The sequence below is a fragment of the Aulonocara sp. 'chitande type north' Nkhata Bay genome, linkage group LG18 (genome assembly GCF_057382095.1).
Source record: "Aulonocara sp. 'chitande type north' Nkhata Bay isolate Kocher_YH1m ecotype deep benthic linkage group LG18, A_spYH_male_GT1.1, whole genome shotgun sequence".
In the NCBI taxonomy this organism is placed as follows: domain Eukaryota; kingdom Metazoa; phylum Chordata; class Actinopteri; order Cichliformes; family Cichlidae; genus Aulonocara; species Aulonocara sp. 'chitande type north' Nkhata Bay.
In genome coordinates, this window is record NC_141361.1 from 26,354,480 (window position 1) to 26,375,714 (window position 21,235).

At 41.8% G+C, this 21,235-nt stretch overlaps 1 protein-coding gene across 9 annotated transcripts in view; it reads left to right on the top strand.

Moving 5' to 3' along the window:
• Positions 1-13,257, top strand: part of mfsd8l2 (major facilitator superfamily domain containing 8-like 2) — a 29,375-nt gene extending 16,118 nt beyond the window's left edge. For 3 of the 9 annotated variants that reach the window (XM_086273389.1, XM_086273390.1, XM_086273391.1), the window contains one exon: positions 921-1,441. In XM_086273389.1, the coding sequence (XP_086129515.1) occupies positions 921-1,001 (81 nt within the window). In that variant the 3' untranslated portion in view covers positions 1,002-1,441. Of the gene's footprint in view, positions 1-920; positions 1,442-1,479; positions 1,724-12,624 lie in introns of those variants that run through there. The other 6 variants (XM_086273395.1, XM_086273394.1, XR_015126240.1 and 3 more) reach the window with 5 other exon arrangements.
• Positions 13,258-21,235: the final 7,978 nt, after the last annotated feature.

The following is a 21,235-nucleotide window of genomic DNA, read 5'->3' on the forward strand; positions in this document are numbered from 1 at the left end:
TAGTGAAGGGTGGCCATCTGCCACGACCGATTGAGGGTGAGAGGGGAGAAAGACAAAACACAACAAACAACATCAGTGCATAAACCCTGCAATCACCAATTTTTCCTAGTTGCAAGAAGGTTGTTGCTCAATTTTTGCTATAGTGCGACTGAACCAAAAATGTTCCTTTTAGTTTTCCCTAGATTATATATATACTCCATAATCTGTTAAAAGCTCAAAATACGGTTTAAAACGCCTTTCTCCCCTTTAAACTTATATTTAATACAGCCATCTGTGCTTTGGATTATCCCATAGTTCATTTCGTGATTGTCTGGGTAGTGTGTCTCTCTAATATAGTCTTGGTCATTAGGCAGACTGACTGTGTATGGCTTTAAGAAAATCGCCTTCTGCTAAAGGATAGCTTACTTTAGCTTCACATAGCGTTGAGACTGAAAACAGACGCTACAAACTAGCAGGTGGGAAAGCTCACTGGAATATAACATGTTACATTCTACTGTTGTTTTAAAAAAAAAAAGTAATTTGGTGATAAAATTCCAAATAGTTCTTTTGAATTTATGTTTATTCTGCATGCTAAACTAAGTTTAGCTGTGTGGTTAGCTGTAGCTTCACATTTAGCATAGACACGAGTGTGGCTTCAGACTGATCATTTAACGCTTACAAAATCTTTAATGGTTATTTTAATTTTAATGTCAGCAGAGAGAAAGAGCTCCGTTTTCTGTCCTTCATCTACCTTCCCTGTTTGAAACTAGCCGAAGCTACTGCTTAAAAAATTTTTTTTTTCACCAATCCAGTGTGAAAAACAGTAGCCACAGGCTGTTCTAGCCAGTAAAATCTTTAACTCAGCATGTCTTTGATAGCCTCTACTTATTACTTGCTTCTCTCTATTCTCCAAAGCCATATCACACTGTACATTTTCACAGGTTATGACAGCGCTGTCCTACGACCGCCTGACTGAGCCGCGAGCGGTGCAGAGTGCACAGAGCTCTGACAGCGGAGGATAGAGCTGCAGTCCTTGTGAAGAGCAGGAAAGGCTAAAGACGGACAGAGGGAGCGCCCTTCACCTCTGAGAGAATCAATACAGGTTTACTGCAGAGGGAATTGTATGAATGTGGAATAAAAAATGTTCAAAACACATGCTGGACCTCAGAAGCTGCTGTAAAGGTGATCACACTCTTTCACGGTTAAATAACACTGTTCGTTTCTAAGCCGTGCTATCAGATTCAATTATAATTGACCTTAGGTGCATATTTACTATCAGACTGTTAATTATATTTTACACAAGGGGGCACCATTGCTCTCATATTGAATATTCAGAGGCATAAATGAAGATGAAAGCCATTATTTTTAAACCAAACTATTTTTATTCCCCCGGTGTTTGTTGGAAAAAAATAAATAAATGAGAGAAAGAAGCAGGTTTTTCCGAGTGACCTTTGTAGCAAAGCTTTGTTTCTTGTCTTTCTTCCTTTGGAAAAAAAAAAGAGAGAGACGGAGAACAGATGACACAATGAGTCCAGAAGTGGAGTTGTCAACATCTGAGAAGCTCCATGTCAGTGCTGCTGATAGAAGAAGGTCAGACAGAGTGAAGATTTTCAGATTTGTTGTTTTGTTCCCTTCTAATGCTGGAATAAACTAGGTACTTGAATGTAACACAAACAAAAATGCAAAGCTTTGAATGAAAGTAAACCAAGCTTGTTTTGATCTGATCCTCTACGCCGGCTTGGCATTCGAGGAGCTCTGAATTAAAACCAAATTTAAAAAGGACTTACTTAATTAGTCGGCTCTATCTTCTTACTAAGGGGGGATTTAAAGTTTAATTGCCTGTGTTCATAATTCAAAACATGACTAGGTGTGAGTAGTGTACAGTCAGCTGTTCTTTCCTATAGCCTCCTCTAGGATGTGCTGTGTGCTACATATCTGCACTACGAGACGAGAATGCAACATCAAGGCATTGTAGATTCCCTTTGTAGCAATGAACATGGGTTTGGCCAATCTCTCTGTTTTTGCATAATTGCAGATAAGGCTCAGTAACCTTTCCAGTTTTCTTCACTCAGCATGTGATGTTTGGTTTTTCTAGAGGCTTTCTGCCTGAAATGGAAATTCTAATCTCTGGGACTCAAGGACATAATATATATAAGTACTTTCATGGCCTGATCAGCGCATTCAGGTACTTGACATTTTAAGGGAGATAAGAGGGAGCGTAGAATCAGGTCAATCCTGAATTTACTCTCCTTTTTTCCAGCATGATTCCTGCTATCCTGTGGGTTGAAAGAAATTCCTATACTGCAACATAAATATAAACAAAAGACATTTAAATCTGTTAAATATCTGCGGTTTAATAAACTTAAATTAGTCGAATGTGCTCTTGCTAATTTCAGAAGTCTAAGCTAGCTTAGTGTGGTCTTACCACCTTTGTAACAGATAAACATTTCCATGGTGGCGTCATCGCATCACCAGGCGACAAGTTCTTTTGTCTTTCTGGGGCAACAAGCAGGAGAAACATTGACATCTTTTTTATTTAAGTGCTTTTTTTTCCAGCATCTGTGCCTTTATGTGATAGCATCAGAGCCAAGCTGACCAATAACAAGCAATACAGACATGCATCCACTCAACCCAAGGACATGTGAATAATGAACAGTCCTGCTTTTAAGACCGTCTGGACCGGCGCAGTCAACTATCTTCCACCTCAGCCTCTGCGGCAGCGTATAGAGGCAGAAGCACACAAAGGACATAAATAGAAAAGTCAGAGGCCTTGGGCTTTTATGTTAAATATACCAAAAGTGGGCACAGACGCACAAGTTCTCAAAATTTAACAGCTTCCACGGAACAACTGTTTGATGCGGGAGCAAACAATTATTTTTGTGAACTATGGATGAGAGTTTGTTGCTATGGAGATGGGATTTTTTATTTTTTTTGTGAGTGGGATAGAAAGAGGCCAAAAGATGAAGTAATGTTGTGTAATTGGAGAGCGGAAACCCTGGCTATTCTGGTTGTGGAACAGATGAAGGTGCCGTGGAGCTTTAGTGGATGCATCTGCATGTTGTAGTACCACATAACTATAAATGACTCAGTCTGCTTTCTGTGTACAAACTGTTTTCATGCCATGTCGAGGAATAATCAGTCTGCTGTGTGCGGTTATTTTAGCTATCGTGTAAAAATATCTTGCTGGATGTAGCCATTACTCCGGGTTTTTATGTTACTGCTGCTCTGTGGTGAACCGAGCTGTGAACAGTGAAGTAACTACAGTTTAATGTGTTACACTCAGTCTGAACCAATCGTGCCAGGTCTTTGTGGTTTTACTGTCATGACATTTTTCTCATGAATAAAAAGCTAAAAGAAAGTTTTTAATATACACCAGATCTCAATGAGGAAAAAAAATATGTTGGATATCTGGACTGATACGGACTGGATAATGTGTTAGGAGTGACAGGACCCTACAGAGGGCTGAATTCAAAGATCCCTGAAAATCAAAGTGGAAAAACAATGCGGCAGGCTTGTCCATTTGACAGAAAATTAATTTGCAGCAACTTGAAATGGTACTTGGTAGTTTGTATGGTCCCTGCATACTTGTATGCATGGCTGATAGCGTCGGGGATGCTCTTAATGAGACAACAGATGGTGTCCTCGGGGATCTCCTCCCAGATCTGGACCAGGGCATCAATGAGCTCCTGGGCTGTCTGAGGAGCAACTTTGTGGTGTCGGACCAAAACAAAACGTCCCGGAGGTGTTTTGGTGGATTTAGGTCAGGCGAGTGTGGGGTCCAGGAACTGCCGCATACTCTCCCCACATGAGGCCGGGAATTGTCATGCACTAGGACCCACTGCACCAGCGTAGGGTCTGACAACAAGCACAAGGATTTCATCCAGATACCTAATGGCAGTCAGGGTGCTGTTGCCTAGTCTATAGAGGGCAGTGCAGCACTCCATGGATAAGCATCCACAGACCATCACCAACCCACCACCAAACTCTCATCTGTGAAAAGTACAGGTCACCAGTGATTGACCTGCCAATTCTGCAGGGAGCACAGGTCCACCAGAGGACTTCGGGGTCTCATGCCACCCTCGTGAAGCCCATTTTTCATATTGTTTGGTCAGACACATTCACACCATTGGCCTGATGGAGGTCATTCTGTAGGGCTCTACTTCTGGCAGTGCTCATCCTGTCCATCCTTGGACAAAGGAACAGATACTGATCCTGCTGTTGGATTACGGACCTTCTACGGCCCTGTCCAGCTCTCCTAGAGTAACTGCCTGTCCCCTTGAATCGCTTCCATGATCTTGAGACTGTGCTGGGAGACTCAGCAAACCTTCTGCCAATGTCACATATTGATGTGCCACCCTGGAGATGGTGGACTACCTGTGCAACCTCTGTAGGGTCCAGGTATCGCCTCGTGCTACCAGCAATGACACTGATCTTAGCCAAATGCTAAAATAATGTAAATCCAGTCAGATAAAATGTCCGTGGCCTCCAGCTGTAAAAACATTCCTGCTTTGTGGATTGTCTCATTGTTACCCCTCTAGTGCAACAGTTGTTAATTTCATTAATACCAAAGTAGCTAAAACTGATTAACAATCCCCTCTGCTACTTAACTGACCCCATCAATAACCCACAGGTTAAAGTGACTTGATAATGTGTAGCATAATGACATCACCCTTTGGTTTTGAAGGCTGGTGGGGAGCAGCGGGTCTGACTGTGTAACCACACACTCATTGGATAACGACGGTTTCATATCACTGATAAGGTTCCAGTTTGAAACATTGTGCGACCACAAGTAACAAAATAGATTTAATTTTATAATTCAATATAATTCATATTGAGTTAGTGAGACCATAACTCAGCAGGAAAGTGTTTACAGAGGTCAGAGCAGAAAGCCATTTCACATGTAGCTGTTTTCCAGTTGTACATAGTGCAACTCGGCGTGCTTTGACTCAACTCTACTGGGTTTCTCTCTTTTTCCATTACAATTGAGTGCCACCTAATGTGCATCAGGTTGCTATAACAACGCGGCCGAAAACCCTGTGAGGTCATATCTATGTGACACGAACACAACACTAAAATGGAGGATGTCGAGGCGATGGTATATCTAAGTATGGCTTTTTGTCAGGCTCTGAGACCAGGGTGCAGATTTTTGTGTTGCCATTGTCTCGTTGCCATTTCACTCATTGAGTGACGGCAGTGACTTGCCAGTCGGTGGCATGCTGTCTGTTGGTGTCATACCGGCTGAGCTGTTACTAAAAATTTTAGTGGTGCAGGTACTACCACCTAATCAAAAACCCTACAAACTTAGTCGGATCGAGCCGAATAAGTACTGGTGGAAAGGGGCTAATAGGCTAACCACAGCTATCGCCATCTGGTGGCCTTGAGATAGAAAGCAGATTTAAGTCACTTCAGAATTGGCTTCATATTTTCAGCGCAGAAGCTAAATCCATCTTTTTTCATCGTCCATGCTCCAAAACTAACTTCACAGCAGAAATAAACAGGTTTTTAATTTTTCTATAGCTTACTTATTTACTTACTGCAATAACCTGTTTGTGATGTTGGTTCTTTCTGTACTAGTTTGTAAAGATATCCTCCTGGGAATAATATTCACTGCTGTGTGGTAATGTTTTATTTTCACATTACTTCAGCAGGTATCTGTATATGATGCACACACGGAGTCTATGGAACAAGCTTGGTAACTATCCTTACTGGAGTTCGATGTTAGCTTAGCATACTTGGTTACTTCTGATAGCATGGATGATCAAGCTAGAGTCTGGGGGTTTAAGGATGTCTATATTTAATATACAGTCTGTGGATTTCATGGATTGAAAAGTGCCAGCTTCGGGCAGTATAGTAATGTGAAACCACAGAGTGAAGACAGAATATGTAATTACATGCATTACATGAACTGTATCTTCTATCACCTTTCTAATGCACACATTTCCATATGCAAGAATGTAAATTTTGTGGTGTTTTTGTATTATAATTTATTTGGTTTGGGGTGCTTTTTTAATTAACACATTAGTCAACATAAGATGACTTTTTTTCCTCCTCCCCATAGAAATTTAAATGCAACAGAGATTTGATCAAATGCATCCACTCCACTTTTATCAAGGGAAAAATGTACAAACGGCTGTTTTTAGCATTGACCGGCTTTGAAGCCAAATTGACACTGTCATCTGACAAAGATAAAGGTACTCGGTCCCAAAGCAAAGAAAAAAACCAAACACCTGCACCCGCATTCGAATGGAGATGATCTGTAACAATTATGTTAGCAGCAACAGGAAGGCAAAGAGTGTCTCTCCTCTTCCTGATGGTATTACGGCTCTACTGAAGATGGTCATTAATAGGCCGCAGATGATAAATGAGTTATTAGCTACGGGGGAGGGGGGAGAAATCAGGCCAGATATATTCATTCCACAACTTTCTTTCTTTCTTTCTTTTTCCTTTTCTGGTTGCCATCCATATTTTTGTGCAGAAAGATTTGTCCTCGCAAATCATTTATTAAGAGGTTTAATTATACAGGAATGTATATATCCAGGATGTGATTCTGTTTCCTCGGAGGAGACTATCCATCAAAAAAATCTTTTAAATAGATGTCGGTTGGTCTCCTGCCAGCTTGGCCGAAGATTTACAGTTTCACACACATTATTGTTACCGGCTTAAAAATCTAACTTCTGGATGTCATTGCCAGGGTGTGGCTCCTGTCCAATAATATGTGTGTGTGTCTCTGTCCCCCCCCAACACACACACACACACCCATACACACAGGACTAAAGGAGGGACATTTCTGGACCAATTATGCAAAGGTTTTCTTTATCTAATTCTCTGTGTGTGCAGGCATAATTAGATGAGAGCTTGAATCTACACCTTATAGCAATATCGAGATGGGCGACTAATGAGCTGACAGGGGAGTGGGAGAGGGGACATCGTGTGCTTGTGGCTCAGTATCGATGAATACAAATCACAATTCCTCATGTCTTTTTTCTCATAAGCAGCTTTAGACTCCAAAACAGGACTAGCTGGCGGGAAGGCAAATGATTTGATTTATTAGAGGCTACAGTCACTCAGGTAGCCCTCCCTACTCTGACACACACACAAACACACACACCCCGCCGCCCACACCCTTCCTCCGTCGCTGTTTTTTGTGTATTATGTACGGCTGGCATCGCCTCAGATACATTGAATCAATTGCCTCCACCCACACCAAGCATCCACCCCCAAACTCATATGTGAGCGTCAGTGAAATGAATGCCTTTGGGACATATGCGAGCTCTGACTTTTAAAGGCAGGCTCATTGATTGGGGACCATTGTAAGAGGAATGGAAATATATTCCGATAATTATCAAGCTCATTTATTTATGTGGCTTGCTTATGAGCCCCGTGTTTTGTGAGGAGACAGATTCTTTTTCCTTTTTTTTCCTCCTTCCTTCCTCTTTTCATCTGAGGAGCAGCATCAGACAGCCTCAGAGCTGACAGTAAATTTGCTCATCAACCAGTTTCGTTCCAGTGCGAGGTAAAAAATTATCCAATACTTCACGGTCTAGCCCTTTGAAGGTGGCGTTACTCAGCGGCGTGCTGTGGAGCCTAAAAATGTAATAGTGTCCAAACTAGAGATGCAAGCATGAAGAGATGATGAGAACTGGGGGGGTGATGGGGGCTCGCACGGAGAGTCGCCATATCAAGTAAACAAGGCATCCTCGTGCGTCGTCCCTCGCCTTCTCTCTCCTGTGGCCGCGCACAGCCCGGTTATGCTCAAGCGCTAAGGTCAAGGTTTACGCGCGCAGACCTGTGGGAGTTCATTGATCGCATCACCAGCATTTGTGGAGAATATTATGAAATGATGAGAACTTCATAGGAGGTCAGCGGAGGATCAATATTAAATCCTATCTCATTTATAATCCTGCTGAGGAGAGGCGCTCCGCGGGGCTTAGCTGCTTAAAGAAGACAGCGCTGACAATTTACTTTAATGTTCGTATGAATAAATGTAATGACACACAAATGCTTGGAGACGAGATGTTTTCATTGTCTGTTTGGCAGCCACTTTAATACTGTGTCAGTGTCAACAAATGCTCTATAAATACACTGACGAGGCTGGAGAGGCTTGACCGGAAAGCGTGCGCGCATGCACACACACACGTGCATGATCAAGGATGTATTGACGAAAGAGGCAATATGAAATTAAAATCAAATCATCAAATGTTTGTTGCATCTCCTAGCAGATTGATGCTGCGTTCTCAGCTATTTTTAAGGAGATTTGCCTTCTCTTATCTGGCATCTCCCACCCTCTTACACACAGCATCTTAAGATCGGGGATTAAACGTATCACTTAGAGGATTAACCCTTATCTCCCCGAGTTAGGAACCTGGCTGCTGATGGATGTAAAACTTGATGAGGGCCCCGCTTCACTGCAGTTGATTTTGAGACAAATTTAAACGGGCAGCTGCAGAGAGACTGCAAAACTTTTTTCTTCTTCTCCCACTCTCTCAAATTTTAAGGAATGTAACCTTTGATTCTGTATCTTCCTGAGCCAATTAAGCTGTGAGATTTGTTTGAAGTTGCTGATTGAAAGGAGAACTCGCCGGTTTTTCGGGCCCAAACGGTGAAGGGAGACCACAGGGGTCCAGGTTCCCAGAGCCTGCATGTGTAATCCAGTCTAACATGCATGCAAATCTCATCTGTGCCCGCACACAATGGCCTGTCTGTGTTGAGGAGGGAGGAAGGGAAGGAGAATCACGAAACGGAGAGGAAAAGCTGAAAGTGTGTCCTCCGTGCCGGAGCATATGCCACGACAGGTCTTAGGAGACGGAGCGCAGACAAACTAAGGTTCGCAGACTAGTAGGAGTCTTTGATCGAGGTTGATATTTAAACATCTGCATAATTAATCCAATATCTGCAGAGCTCTCCGAGGAGAGAGAAAAAAACGCAGCATCGCCCGTGGAAAAAAAAAAGAAACAGAGAGAGAACATTGTAAATTCTTGGCACTGCTCTGAGTACAGTTCTTCTTCTTTCAGTGTAAAAACACAAGTTGGCAACCCGTATCTCAGGGGAAATTAAAAAATCTTTGTCTTATCCAGCCAATTAAATGAAATACACTTTTTTTTTTGTACGTGGCTTGAGCTGGCCCCCGAAATCTATTTTAGACTGTGTTGTGGTTATACGCCTGCTATGCTATGCAGCTTGCCGCAGATGAGGCTGGAAACAAGGGCTATGGGGGTGAGAGGTATGAGGCTTTTTCTCTTTCTTTCCCAGTGGCACAGACTGAGAGAACTTACTTTCCATCTGTCTCGATCATATAGATTTATAGGATTAGGCCAAATGCTGTTTTAGTCCTCGGCAGAGGCTCAAGCCTTTCATGTGAAACATTGGATTAGATAGTCAGGGGAGCCCTTTGTTTCTGTGTGTCGTCTCCAAGCTTCCAATGGCTCCTGTCTCTGGCATCTTATTGTCGTGGCTGGGCCTGCTTCTGTATGCGCGGCACGCCTTAGAACTTTATTACATTTCGATAACTTTATATATGTGTGTCTTTATCCTCCCGAGCCATAGCACCTCTGCTCTATTGAGACCTCAGTGGGCAGACCATAGCTCAGCAGGGGGCCTTCACTCCAATTTGCTATCGTTTGTCACCATTTGTTCATCCTGACAAACAAAATGTTGGCCCTCTGTCCCCTCCCGTTTGGCCCTGGCACACATGGGATCAGCTGCTCCCCTCTTCTCATGACTCCATTGTAGCGGTATCCCTTTTGTATCCCGCCGAGTAATTCCCGCTCGGTGATGCTAGCTAGCTGGGCGCACACATGCGCTGGAAATAGTTCCCCCCGTCTAATTACCTCATTTCGTCTGGCATTAATATTGTAGCATGTTGCCGCTGCATTATTGATGGTGTGTTTGTCTCGGTGTATGAGACGTTAATTAAAAGATAAACTGGAAGCCGTGCCTGTGTGACAGTTTCTTTATCCCAGAGGTAGCAGAATTTCACCCCGTCTATTCTTCTTTTTTTGGGGGGATCCGTTCAGCTTCTGTCTCGCAGCCTTAACTTCATTGTATACTTACATGTCTCTATTACAGGCCATTAGACTTCAAGGTAGCGGTATAATGCACTTCAAGGCCAGTCTAATGATGAATTCCTGCTGGAAATGTGAATGCAGTTGAGATGTTCGAGGCAGATATGGGCTTTGGGCCTATCAGGCTCGGCTAATGCTGATTTCCGAGCATCGTATCACTTTCTAGCATCTCCGCTGAGGTGAAGCAGACTAACTAAAACATGTTAAATTGCTCCCCGGCTCCATAAAAACACAGGAAGGTCAGGCAGTTAAAGAGCTTTCTGTGGCTTCCTGGGAGAGTTAAGCCTCTCTTTGGATTGCTGGCAAATGGACAAGCAATAAACTTTAGGTGACTTCACGGTGTTAACAGTGAGGACCGACTCCAGTCTCGGGGATTTGGTTTCACTTTCCCCTCCCTTTCTCAATCCCTCCCTCCCTCCTCCTCCTTTCTGCTCTCTGATGTTCTGTGCCACCAGGTTTTAGCTGCGAGCTGTGAGATGAACCGACAGATGACCGTACCATTAGGCTGGAGTGGCTGGCTGGTTCTTCGGGCAATGAGGCCACAGCGACAAATAAGTTGGCAGAGATTTAGACAAGAGGCTCCTTGGCACAGAAGCCCAGGCTGCTTCCTTTCTGGCCCCCAAACGAGGGACGAAGAACAGATGTCGGCTTTAAAGCCACCGAGTTTCTCTCGAGCTGCAAATTTTGTCTTGTTTGAAGTGAACCCCGAGGCACGTCTCATTTTCAGCCCTCGCACCAAATCATATGCATACCTTTATTCACATCTTGAAGACCCTCATTACGTGAAATGAAGAGTGTCAGATATGGAAGAAGCTATTAAGGAATAGCAGCGAGCCCAGTGGTTTGTTGTAATTGGAGACACTCGCGCTGAGATGAGCTTTATATTACCAACGGCAGAGTAAACACACTGACCTTGCTGTTTTCATGTTTGTGGGCCTTGAGAACGTTTTTTTATTCTTCTTCTTTTTTTTTTTTTTAGCTCTGCTTATGATTCATAGAAAAGGAATGGTGAGGCATAAATTCAGTCTCAGAAAAGAATGCCGATACTCTGGCCTTTGCCCACAAACCCGATCAGTAAAAGGATGCATGTGCAGAAACCTCAAAAGCTCTGAGATTATTAAAAATATTTTCTAATTGTCATTAAATCCCTTCCAAAATAGGAAAACCAACGGAGAATTGTGCCTCCTTGCAAGTACTGTATGCGTAGCAGTAGCCTGATATTACTTATTCCTCTGTGTCATAACTTAATTGTTGTTCAAAAACTATTAAAACACACCAGTGAGCCATGCTGTTGCACTGGGACACGTTTTCCTTCATTATAACCGCCACGAACCCTTTGTTTATTTTAAGTCGGTCCCACATATGCTGCTGTAAATACTCACTAGGGCATTAAATCTAAAGGAAGGAATCTCTGAACGTGTGTGTTCGGGTGATATGATTTACTTCAGCCTTGGCAGGTATATTGCTGGAGGCCACAGTAAGTGCAGTGTCGAGTTTTAAGTCATTTGGGTGGGCTGTTCTCAAATTTAGGCTAAAAGTTGGGTTTTGAGTACACCCAAAGTATCTTTACACAATCTGGCTTCACTTTCCCTGACATCAGCCATCAGATGAAGCCGTCGCACGAAGGTGGTTATAAACTCAACAGGCTAATCCAGGGTTTATCAGTCTAGCTGCAGCACGTTCACATGAAAAGGGTTGGCACTGGCAGGATGTGACCAATCACAAACATGGATAAGTGTGCTGGCAGCCGAGTGGCTGATTTTACTAAAGGAGATAATATGAGGAAAATATGAAGAGATATGAACACATGATACATACTGACAAAGTGAAAGTGTTAGTGTTCAAAGAGCTATATGAATGTTTGTGCTTTGGTCAGTAACACTGGACAAGACCTACTACACTAATAAAGTTTTTTTTGAAACCAGGAAGGAAAGCCAGCAAAAACGCTGACTGTGCATGTAAGTGTCTGAGGATCAATGCTCTGTCGTCACAGCATTTGAAATGTGCATTTGATAGAGCTTTCTTGTCATTTCTTTAAGTCGTCTTCAGGAATAGTTCTTGAAGCTCTTCTTTGGATGTTTCTGCCTTTTGTTCTGTTCTCTGTCAACATGATCCCACACTGCTTCAGCAATGTTGTGCTCTGGTTCTGTGGAGGAGAAGGCATGATTGATACGCACTGGCAGTGTGTTTGGGGTCATCTTCATGCTGAAAAATGAAGCCACCGTGGATCATATGCTTTCCACATGGTTCTGCATATTAGATCAGATTCAGACTGTATGTTTCTGTGTTTGTAATTAGATCAATAACAAATCCAACATCTACCGCCACCATAAAAATTAGTAAAAAAGCAGCCAATTTGCAAAGAAAAACTCTGAAAGAACTATTTTTGCAAAATTAGAAGAAAGTCTGGCTCTCCGGAAATATTATATAAAGAATAGAGGAACAGCTCAAGATTTTTGCACAGTACAATATATTAAAGCTTAGAAAAAAAACTGCAGTGAAATGATTAGTGTCAAAGAATCGATATTTCTTCTTGATAAATTGGAAATAGAAAACTCTAGATCCTGTTGCTATCTGTGCGCAGACACAGGAATCTTCCAGGACTGGTGATGTTATTTTCTGGACAGCTGACTGATCTCTAATCTGGAACACAACCTGCTGCCAAGAAGGTTAAACCTGGAGCTTAAGTTACCATGGCGATGTACCCTGGTAAGAGGTGAACGCTGAAAACCCAGGGTTAATCCCAAAGATACTCAGATAAGTCGTGTTTTTTTAAGAAATCTTTAAATAAAAAACAATGTAACTCTTTTCTCTGCTCAGTCTCAAAGGAGGTCGACTGCTGTGGTGGCGGGAGGCTGAGGTGAACGACTTCAGTCCCTCGTTCCTGTCGCCTTTGCTTCTCGTGGGCGCTGCAAACTTGCAATTAGTTGTTCCACAGAGCCACTGCACTAATACAAGTTAATCCACAGGTGAAAAGTTACTCATTAAAAGTGGCCTCTTCAAATAAAACCCTGTAAAGTTCAGCGCTCAGCCGCTTTAGCAAATTTCTGACCTTCTCTTAGCTTTTATTGTAGCACACTGGCAGCTACGTGTCTGCAGGCGCGCTAGGGGCACCGTTAGGTTGTAATTAGACGGTGCTTTGAGCTAAATGCTAAAAACAGTAAGAAGAACGCTAACATGCTGCAGGTATCATGTTTTCCAGATTCACCAGCTTGGTTTAGTGTGCTACCGTGTTAGCATTTGTTAATTAATGCTAAGCACAAACTGCTGAATGCTATTACATTTGCAGGTCATAAACTAAAGGACATGTTGGACTAAAGTAATGAGTATCAGCTGCCTTGTCCTTGAATAATTTCAACACAACGGTGTTAGGGCACAATACAACATTCATCAGGGGATATTTTCTAGTAATAAAAACTATTTGTTAAACTTAAGATCCGTTCAAGCATCTAGGCCCTCGAGATGATTATTTATCACTGTAAAATCAATTATTTCATATAAATCTTCCACTTTGATCACTAGATTATTAGTTTAAGTGACTGCAGTGAATTCTCCCCACAAAATTTATTTTAATTGGAAGCAACACACTGATAGTTTTGTTCCCTTTCAGCTGATTTACACTGTGGATAATTTTATTGGTGTCCATACTCTCCCAAGGGTATCCTTGTCCCTCTTTCACAGGGAGGTTATAGGTCACGCTCAGTATTTTGACTCAACTTGTAAAAAGAAAAATGTTCCGTGTCTTTTCTGATCACCTTTCAGTAAAAAAATCTGAATGTTTAAGAACTTTGAATGCCGTGGCTGTCTTTCTCCGAGGATCCAACTGCACTTTAACCAGGATTAATTATGCAGCAGCAGATGTAGTTAAGAGCGGTTTTCCAAAGCGCTTCACACAAGGCTTTATAACAAGCACGTTATAGTGTGTGAAAAATGGAAGCGTGGAAAAAGCAATTGTAATTTACATTAGCTGCATCCCTTGTGGGCCATGCTGATCATTTCCACTCACAGGTCACTTCACTCCTCACAGATTTTGGTCCACATTGACCTGATACCATCACACAGTTGCTGCAGATTTGTCAGCTGGAGAAACATGAAGTGAATCTCCTGTTTCGTCACATCCCAAAGCTGCTCTATTGGTCTGATATCTGGTGCCTGTGAAGACCATCTGACTACAGTGAACCCATTGTCATGTTCAAGAAAGCAGTTTGAGATGATTACTTTTTGACATGGTGCATTATCGTGCTGGAAGTACTCAGTGTACCCACAAGTGTGCCCATAAGATGGGTAAATTGTGGCCACAAACATAAACTGCAGACAGCAACAATGCTCAAGAAGATATCCTCCACACTATCACACCAGCAGCATGCTTTCATGTTGTTTAGACTAAAGTTTGAACCTGCCATCCAAAAGTGTAAGAAATCAAGTCGCATCAAACCAGGCAACAGTTTTCCAATCTTTAATGACCAGTTGTGAATTAGAGCCTCAGATTTCTGTGTGGTCTTCTGCTGCTGTAGCCCATCTGCTATGCTCTTCTGCATACCTTAGTTGCAACGAGTAGTTATTTGAGTTACTGCTGCCTTCCTGTTAGCTCAAAAACATCTTTCCATTCTGCTCCCACATTAACATTACATTCACGGGTATCTGATCTTTTTTTGGACTATTCTCTCTAAACCGTGGAGATAGTTGTGCGTTCAAAATTAGTTAAATCCCCTTTCTTCCTCTAAAGATTTGATTTCAAGATCGGGATTTGCGAGATTTGAACTTCAGCGGGTCATCTTGACCCTGTCTCGTGCCTAAATGTACTGATGTGCTGCCGTGATTAAGGATTTGTGGACTGTCAAAAGTGACTTTAACGCCGACTGTTCTGACAGTCCTGTTTATTGCACTCCCTGGTCAGGTTAGCCAATCTCTGCACATTAGAATGAACATAATCAACATGGTCAACGTTTTTATTGGGTGTTATTTCAAAATATTATAGATTCGAACCCCCCCAATCCCTATGGGGTTTGCTAAATTATATTTATCTAGAACTCCTCTCTGTCTCTAAATGTTGGAGAATTCTGTGTAGGATTAAAAGTGTCTAATGTGGACCGTCTATTTCAACTTTCTGGACTGCTGTATTTTGCCTATGACTGGCAGTTTCAAGTGGACATCTGCCAAACAGTTTATAGAAACTCTGCCCTTGGTGTCAAAATTTTAGAAATTTGGCCATAAGTGACATTTATGGTGTTGTCAACCCACCTGAGGTTTACTTTTCCCACTTCTGGTGATATTCCTCCCTCGAACATTTGCAATTACCCTCTGGTGGTGTGGTCAAGTGGGTGCTATAAGAAACAAAAGCTCAGGACAGAACAGTTATCAGGTCTCTATATAATGGACCACTCTGCTGCGATAATACCCAAATGTTATTTTCCTCATGAAATGGCACTAATTATATCAGAAACAATTCCTGGAAATCTGGCTTGGTGCTCATGTTGTTAAAACCAACATTTGCTATGTGTGTGTTTTTTTTAGGTAACTTGCGAGTAATGTGAATAATAAGAGAGAATTTGTCTGTGTTAAAGGGTCCTTTTTTTAAGATGAGTGCAATCAGTGACTGTCAAATAAAACACTTCAAAGCTGAATTAACTGAGGTGTTTCGGCCTCCGTTTCATAACCATCCAGCATTTTCTAATCAAATCGCTTTCATCAAGAGCTCATCTAGTTGTTGCAAACTATGTTAATGTGTTAAAACGAGCAAAAGGATCCACCAATGTGGTTGCAATCAGCACAGACTTTCATTACTGTATGTTGGCGAATAATGGGAAGGCGCAGCAGAGGAAAAACAAGCCAGCAACAGAAGAAAAAAAAAACCTCCCTTCTAATTAAATCAAGCGTACTCTTCACTTCACTAAACTTCCAGATCTTGTTTTGATCCCGTGGTGGCCGCTGGTAACCTGCACAGGATGTCTGAAAAATAAAGTCCCTGAATTAGATTAAACTCTGCTTCTCGCAGTTTACATCAGCGTCCTTAAATGGAAATCACTCGAGCGAAAGGTTCGGTTTGATGCAGACAGAAGGTCCACTACTCTGAGGCCTCAGACTGGCAACTGCGGCAATGAGATGCAGACTTCAAATAAAATAAAATAAACGTAGCCAGCTAATCTCAGAAAGGCTTAAAAACAAATTAATTAATCGTGTTTTCACTTTTTTGTGCAAGGAGGGAAATGCTAGATTGATCCTCATTCTCTTCTAGAAAATATAGAGCGTCACATTATGAAAAGTCATTAAAAGGAGAACATTAAAATGTTATTTAGAGCATTTAATCAAAGTTCTGTCCTCTAATAAGCAGCACATCTGCCTATGAGGAGTGTTGCTATAATTAAGCATCTAAAGCCTGGTTTTATTTAAAACACTAACTAATTATTTATCCATCTGTTACAGGCAATCAGTGAGAAGAAGTTTCCAGGTTGTAGAAAACATCCCTCTGTGGCAGGTGTTCATCATGTATCTCTGATAACAGTCAGAAATGCTGCTTTAACATGTGTTTCTCATGCGTTTATCTTTGTGTTCAGTCTGAGGATATGGAAGTCAGTCATTCATCAAGTCTCCAATCATCTACGTAAGCTGTCAAACAGTTCTAGCGCTCAAAGTGACGAACCCGGCGTTCAAGGCTGGATTATACGTGGGAAATGTAGTTCACGTTATTTTACACCCAGACAGAAGATGACAGGGAATAAATGAACACAATGTTACAATTTTTAATGGGATTCTGATTTACTTAATTTTGTCAAACCTTTTTATTTTTAATGTTTAGCTGTACGTTTTCACTCATGACTACCAGACTGTCTATTCTTTACAACACTTTTGTGTCAGTACTTGAGTCGTCTTCTTCCACTTCCTGTTGTTTGACTGTTTCTTTGCTGCTCTGCAGGTTGTGCTCATGTGTCTCATATTTGCAGAAAAAACCCCTGCATTTCAATGTAACTCCTACAGCCTGCTAATACATTTATTAAATTAAAATGTTTTGTTCCTACTGACCTTCATCGGGCATAATGGGAATATCTGTGTATTCCCACACATCCACCGGAAAACCTTCAATCATCCAGTTAGAGGTTACTGCCTAATAAACCCAATAAACATCATGTGATGTGATTAGTCGGGTGATGATATTAGCAGAAACATCAATGTGAGTAATTGTGAGTCACATTTATACAAGTTTAAAAATCTTCTTCATAACTACAAAAACCATCATCGCAAAAATCAACACCTCACAATGGATCAGGCAGAAATAAGAATATTAGATTAGTTATAACATCGTACAAATAGTATGAAATGATCAATAGAATGAACATGATGCCAGGTATCATTCACAAATTAGTACAACTGCTACGGTACAGTCGATTACATCAACTACTCAAGAATAAGTGCCGAATATCGAGACCAATGCAAACATAAGTCAGGTGATACATGGGGACAGGGCTGGACTGGTGATCTGCATTTGCCTGGTGGGCCGATGCACTTTTAGGACCATTGATCAATTGAAGGGCCACTATGCGCTGGCCTTGTATGCACTGATAATAGCCCATTCGTTCATTTTCATTACTGGCACTGGATTGGCCAATCAAATCTCTTAACGAGCTGGCCCCTCCCCTACCTTTACCGCACTCATGCACCTAATGGAACAGAGTAGAAGAGGTGGTTGATAAATATAGACAAACAACAGCAAAAAAGGTGGAGCTGAAAAGCAAAGAGATAAACTAAACTAAAAATAGATGCAGCAAAATGTTTCGAATGAACCTGCATTGATAGCTGTTGGGGCTGCAGCTGCTGCGCCGTCAACAGTACTACCAGAAACAACTAGAAACAGGCCCTGCAGTCACAGGAGGCTGCTGTTGTTACAGTTAGCTGCAAGGAAGAGATGGGGGTAGGATAATAGATGGAGTGATATCATAAGGAAGAGAGGGGATTTAGGTAAAACGAATGGCTACTTTGACCATGAGCCACTGCTAATAGCTAAAATGTAGCTTTTAATGCTGCAGTGAGACGGTCCAGTGTCCATGGGAACATAATTTTGGCACATATTTAACCTCATACATTTGGAGACGAATAAGGAGAAGTGCAATCCTGAGTCATCTTAAACACTACAGTATGTTTTACTCTAAAACTGATGATTTAGAAAGGCAGATGTAGCCACTATGATGCCACCTAACTGGTTTTGAACTTCACATTTTTGACCACCAACGTGATGCTTTTTAGAGCTCGAAGTTTTTAGTCGTGACTCATCAGCCAACGCTCTCCTGCATGGTTAGCGATATACGTCCATGAACTGCATGGGTGCAATGCACACACACACAAACACACATATCAGCTATTAGTGCTAAGACTGACTCTATTTTAATGGATGTGGTGGAGCACACCAGTCGATTCCCGCTGCCTGTGTTCTGTCGGTCAATGCAGCCACGCCCACTAAATCAATAATCCAGGTGGAGGAGTTAAAAAGAAGAATAAAAGAAAGAAAATCACCGCACTCATAGTTGTTATGAAGGGGAAGCTATCCATGGAGCTCTACGCTGTAAAAATGCTTTTAATGGTTAAAAGTTGGACATTTTAACATGGGAGTCTATTGGGAGTGACTCTTTTTTAGGAGACAGCCTCAAGCTTTGGGTTTATTTTTCAGTTCTTGTCTCTTGGTCTGGATAAAAGCATCAGCCCACTGAATCAAATATGAAAAGCTTAATGTCCAACCAGATGATGTAGATACAAGTGGCAGATTCCAGCGTACAGTTACTTGCAGTGACCTCCAAGATCAGTGGCACCGGCTTGTTCTGTGATTAGTAGATTGACATCGTTCCCCCCACTGACCCTGTTGCAAAGACTACAAAGCTTTGTGTTGTTACTGAGAGGAATATTGCTGACTGAAAGCTGCTTCTGAGCCCTCACAGGTCCTTGAGCTCTCTGAAGTTCACTCTTGTTTTACCTTCAGTTTCTCTCACCTTTTTTGGCACACCGACAATGGATTTCTTTTTTTTTTTTCCAGGCAGTGTTTCCACGGGTACCCCAGTTGTTTTGCTGTCCACGGTTTCAGCTACCTGGGGAAAGATATAAATGGCTGCTGGGCAAAACAGAAGCGCTTTCCTCTTCCTGTTCAGGTAGCACAATAAAGCCTTCATTATCTCAGGAGACTTCAGTGCCCGTTAGAAAGACAAGTGAATAGTTAAAAGGAGGCTTATAGATGTTATTAATTTATAGCCACTACACCGTCGAGTGACATTTACTACATAAAGTTGAAGTTAAAATAGAAATCTTGCCTAGTTCCTAATCAGCATTTACCATTTATCAAGATGAATATAACAAGGTATTTTAAAAAAAACGTGACTACAGAGCTCCAAATGTTAACAATTTCTCAAAATCTTCACATATGAAAAGCATCTTTACCTCCTCCAACACATGTCTGTACGCACAGTCTGGCTTGTGTTGTCTCAGTTACTGTTTCTCCTTCTGATTGTTTATACTAAAACCAGCAGGAAAGTCTCCGCTTCTCCTGGCCTCCTAAAATCTGATTACAGAGTCTGTATTCCTGCCAATACTTTGATGACAAGAAGACAAGAAAACATGGTTTTTTAGACTCTTATGGGGGGGAAACAGACAGTGTGCTTTTGCAGCATTGTTGAGAGAAACTTGTAAGCTATCAACAGTTAGCATCAAGATGTCCTCCAGACTGGCCATCGCTGATATATTTCATTCAGTAAACTGAAAGAATAAACAGCAGGCGCTGCTACTGGACTGAATATCTGCCATAAATATTTCATTTTAAAGATGTGAATTAGTTTAATTGGGTTCACTGAGACAGATTTAACAGGTTTTCTGGGATATTACTAATTGGACTTTCCTTTAATAACAAAAAAATACATCATTAACTGTGAGCATGTCTTGCATTATGCTTTTTAACTTATTAGGACTGATTAGATTAGTTAGTTGACCTATACACGCACACATCTGTACGATGATTTTTAAAGAGATGGCTCTTTTAAGACTACGGCGTCTGTGCAAAAGTCTCGAGCCGCTCCTCATTCCTCTGTGTTTCGCTAAAAGAATGTGAAAGAGGTGCAATAAATCTGTGCAAACATATAATATATAAAGAAAAACAGAGTTTGCCATTCCAACAAACTTGAGAGTCAATATTTGGTATCATCACCTTTATACTTCAACACAGCCTGAACTCTCTCAGGCAGCTTTCTTGTCATTTCTTCCAGTAGTCTTCAGGAATACTCCTCCAGGCTTCTTCAAGGACATTTAAAGCTCTTCTTTGGACGTTGGCTGCTTTTTGTTCTGTTCTCTGTGAAGATGATCTCACACTGCTTCAGTAATGTTGAGGTTTGGGTTTTGGGGAGGCCAATCTATGACTAGGTCTTGATGCATGTTCAATCATCCAGGTAAGTAAGTCCCAAAAGGTTGATTCTGTTCATCTGGACCAGATGTATTACATGGTCAATCAAAATTTTGATGGTACTTTTTTATGCATTGAATCATACCTGTTATTAACCCCTGTCTCTCTTCCACAGCAAGTCTTCTATCCTGTCTTCCTTCTCTCACCCCAACCGGTCGCAGCAGATGGCCCCGCCCCTCCCTGAGCCTGGTTCTGCCGGAGGTTTCTTCCTGTTAAAAGAGAGTTTTTCCTTCCCACTGTCGCCGAAGTGCTTGCTCATAGGGGGTCATATGATTGTTGGGTTTTTCTCTGTATGTATTATTGTAGGGTCTACCTTATAATATAAAGCGCCTTGAGGCAACTGTTGTTGTGATTTGGTGCTATATAAATAAAATTGAATTGAATTGAATTTTATGTTCACAATTCCATGAGTTTCTCCAGCAGCACTGGCTGAAATGCAGATCCAAACCAGAAGCTTCTCAGTGTTTTACAGATTGCTGTAGACCAAGGATGGGGGAACTCCAGGCCTCAAGGGCCGGTGTCCTGCAGGTTTTAGATGTGTCCTTGATCGAACATAGATCATTTAAATGACTAAATTATGTCCTCAACAGGTCTTGAAGTTCTCCAGAGGTCTGGTAATGAACTAATCATTTCATTCAGGTGTGCTGACCCAGGATGGTATCTAAAGCCTGCAGGACACCAGCCCTTGAGGCCTGGAGTTCCCCACCCCTGCTTTAGACACTCGCTGTTGTACTGTTTCTTGACCTCCATCATACATGTTGACAAT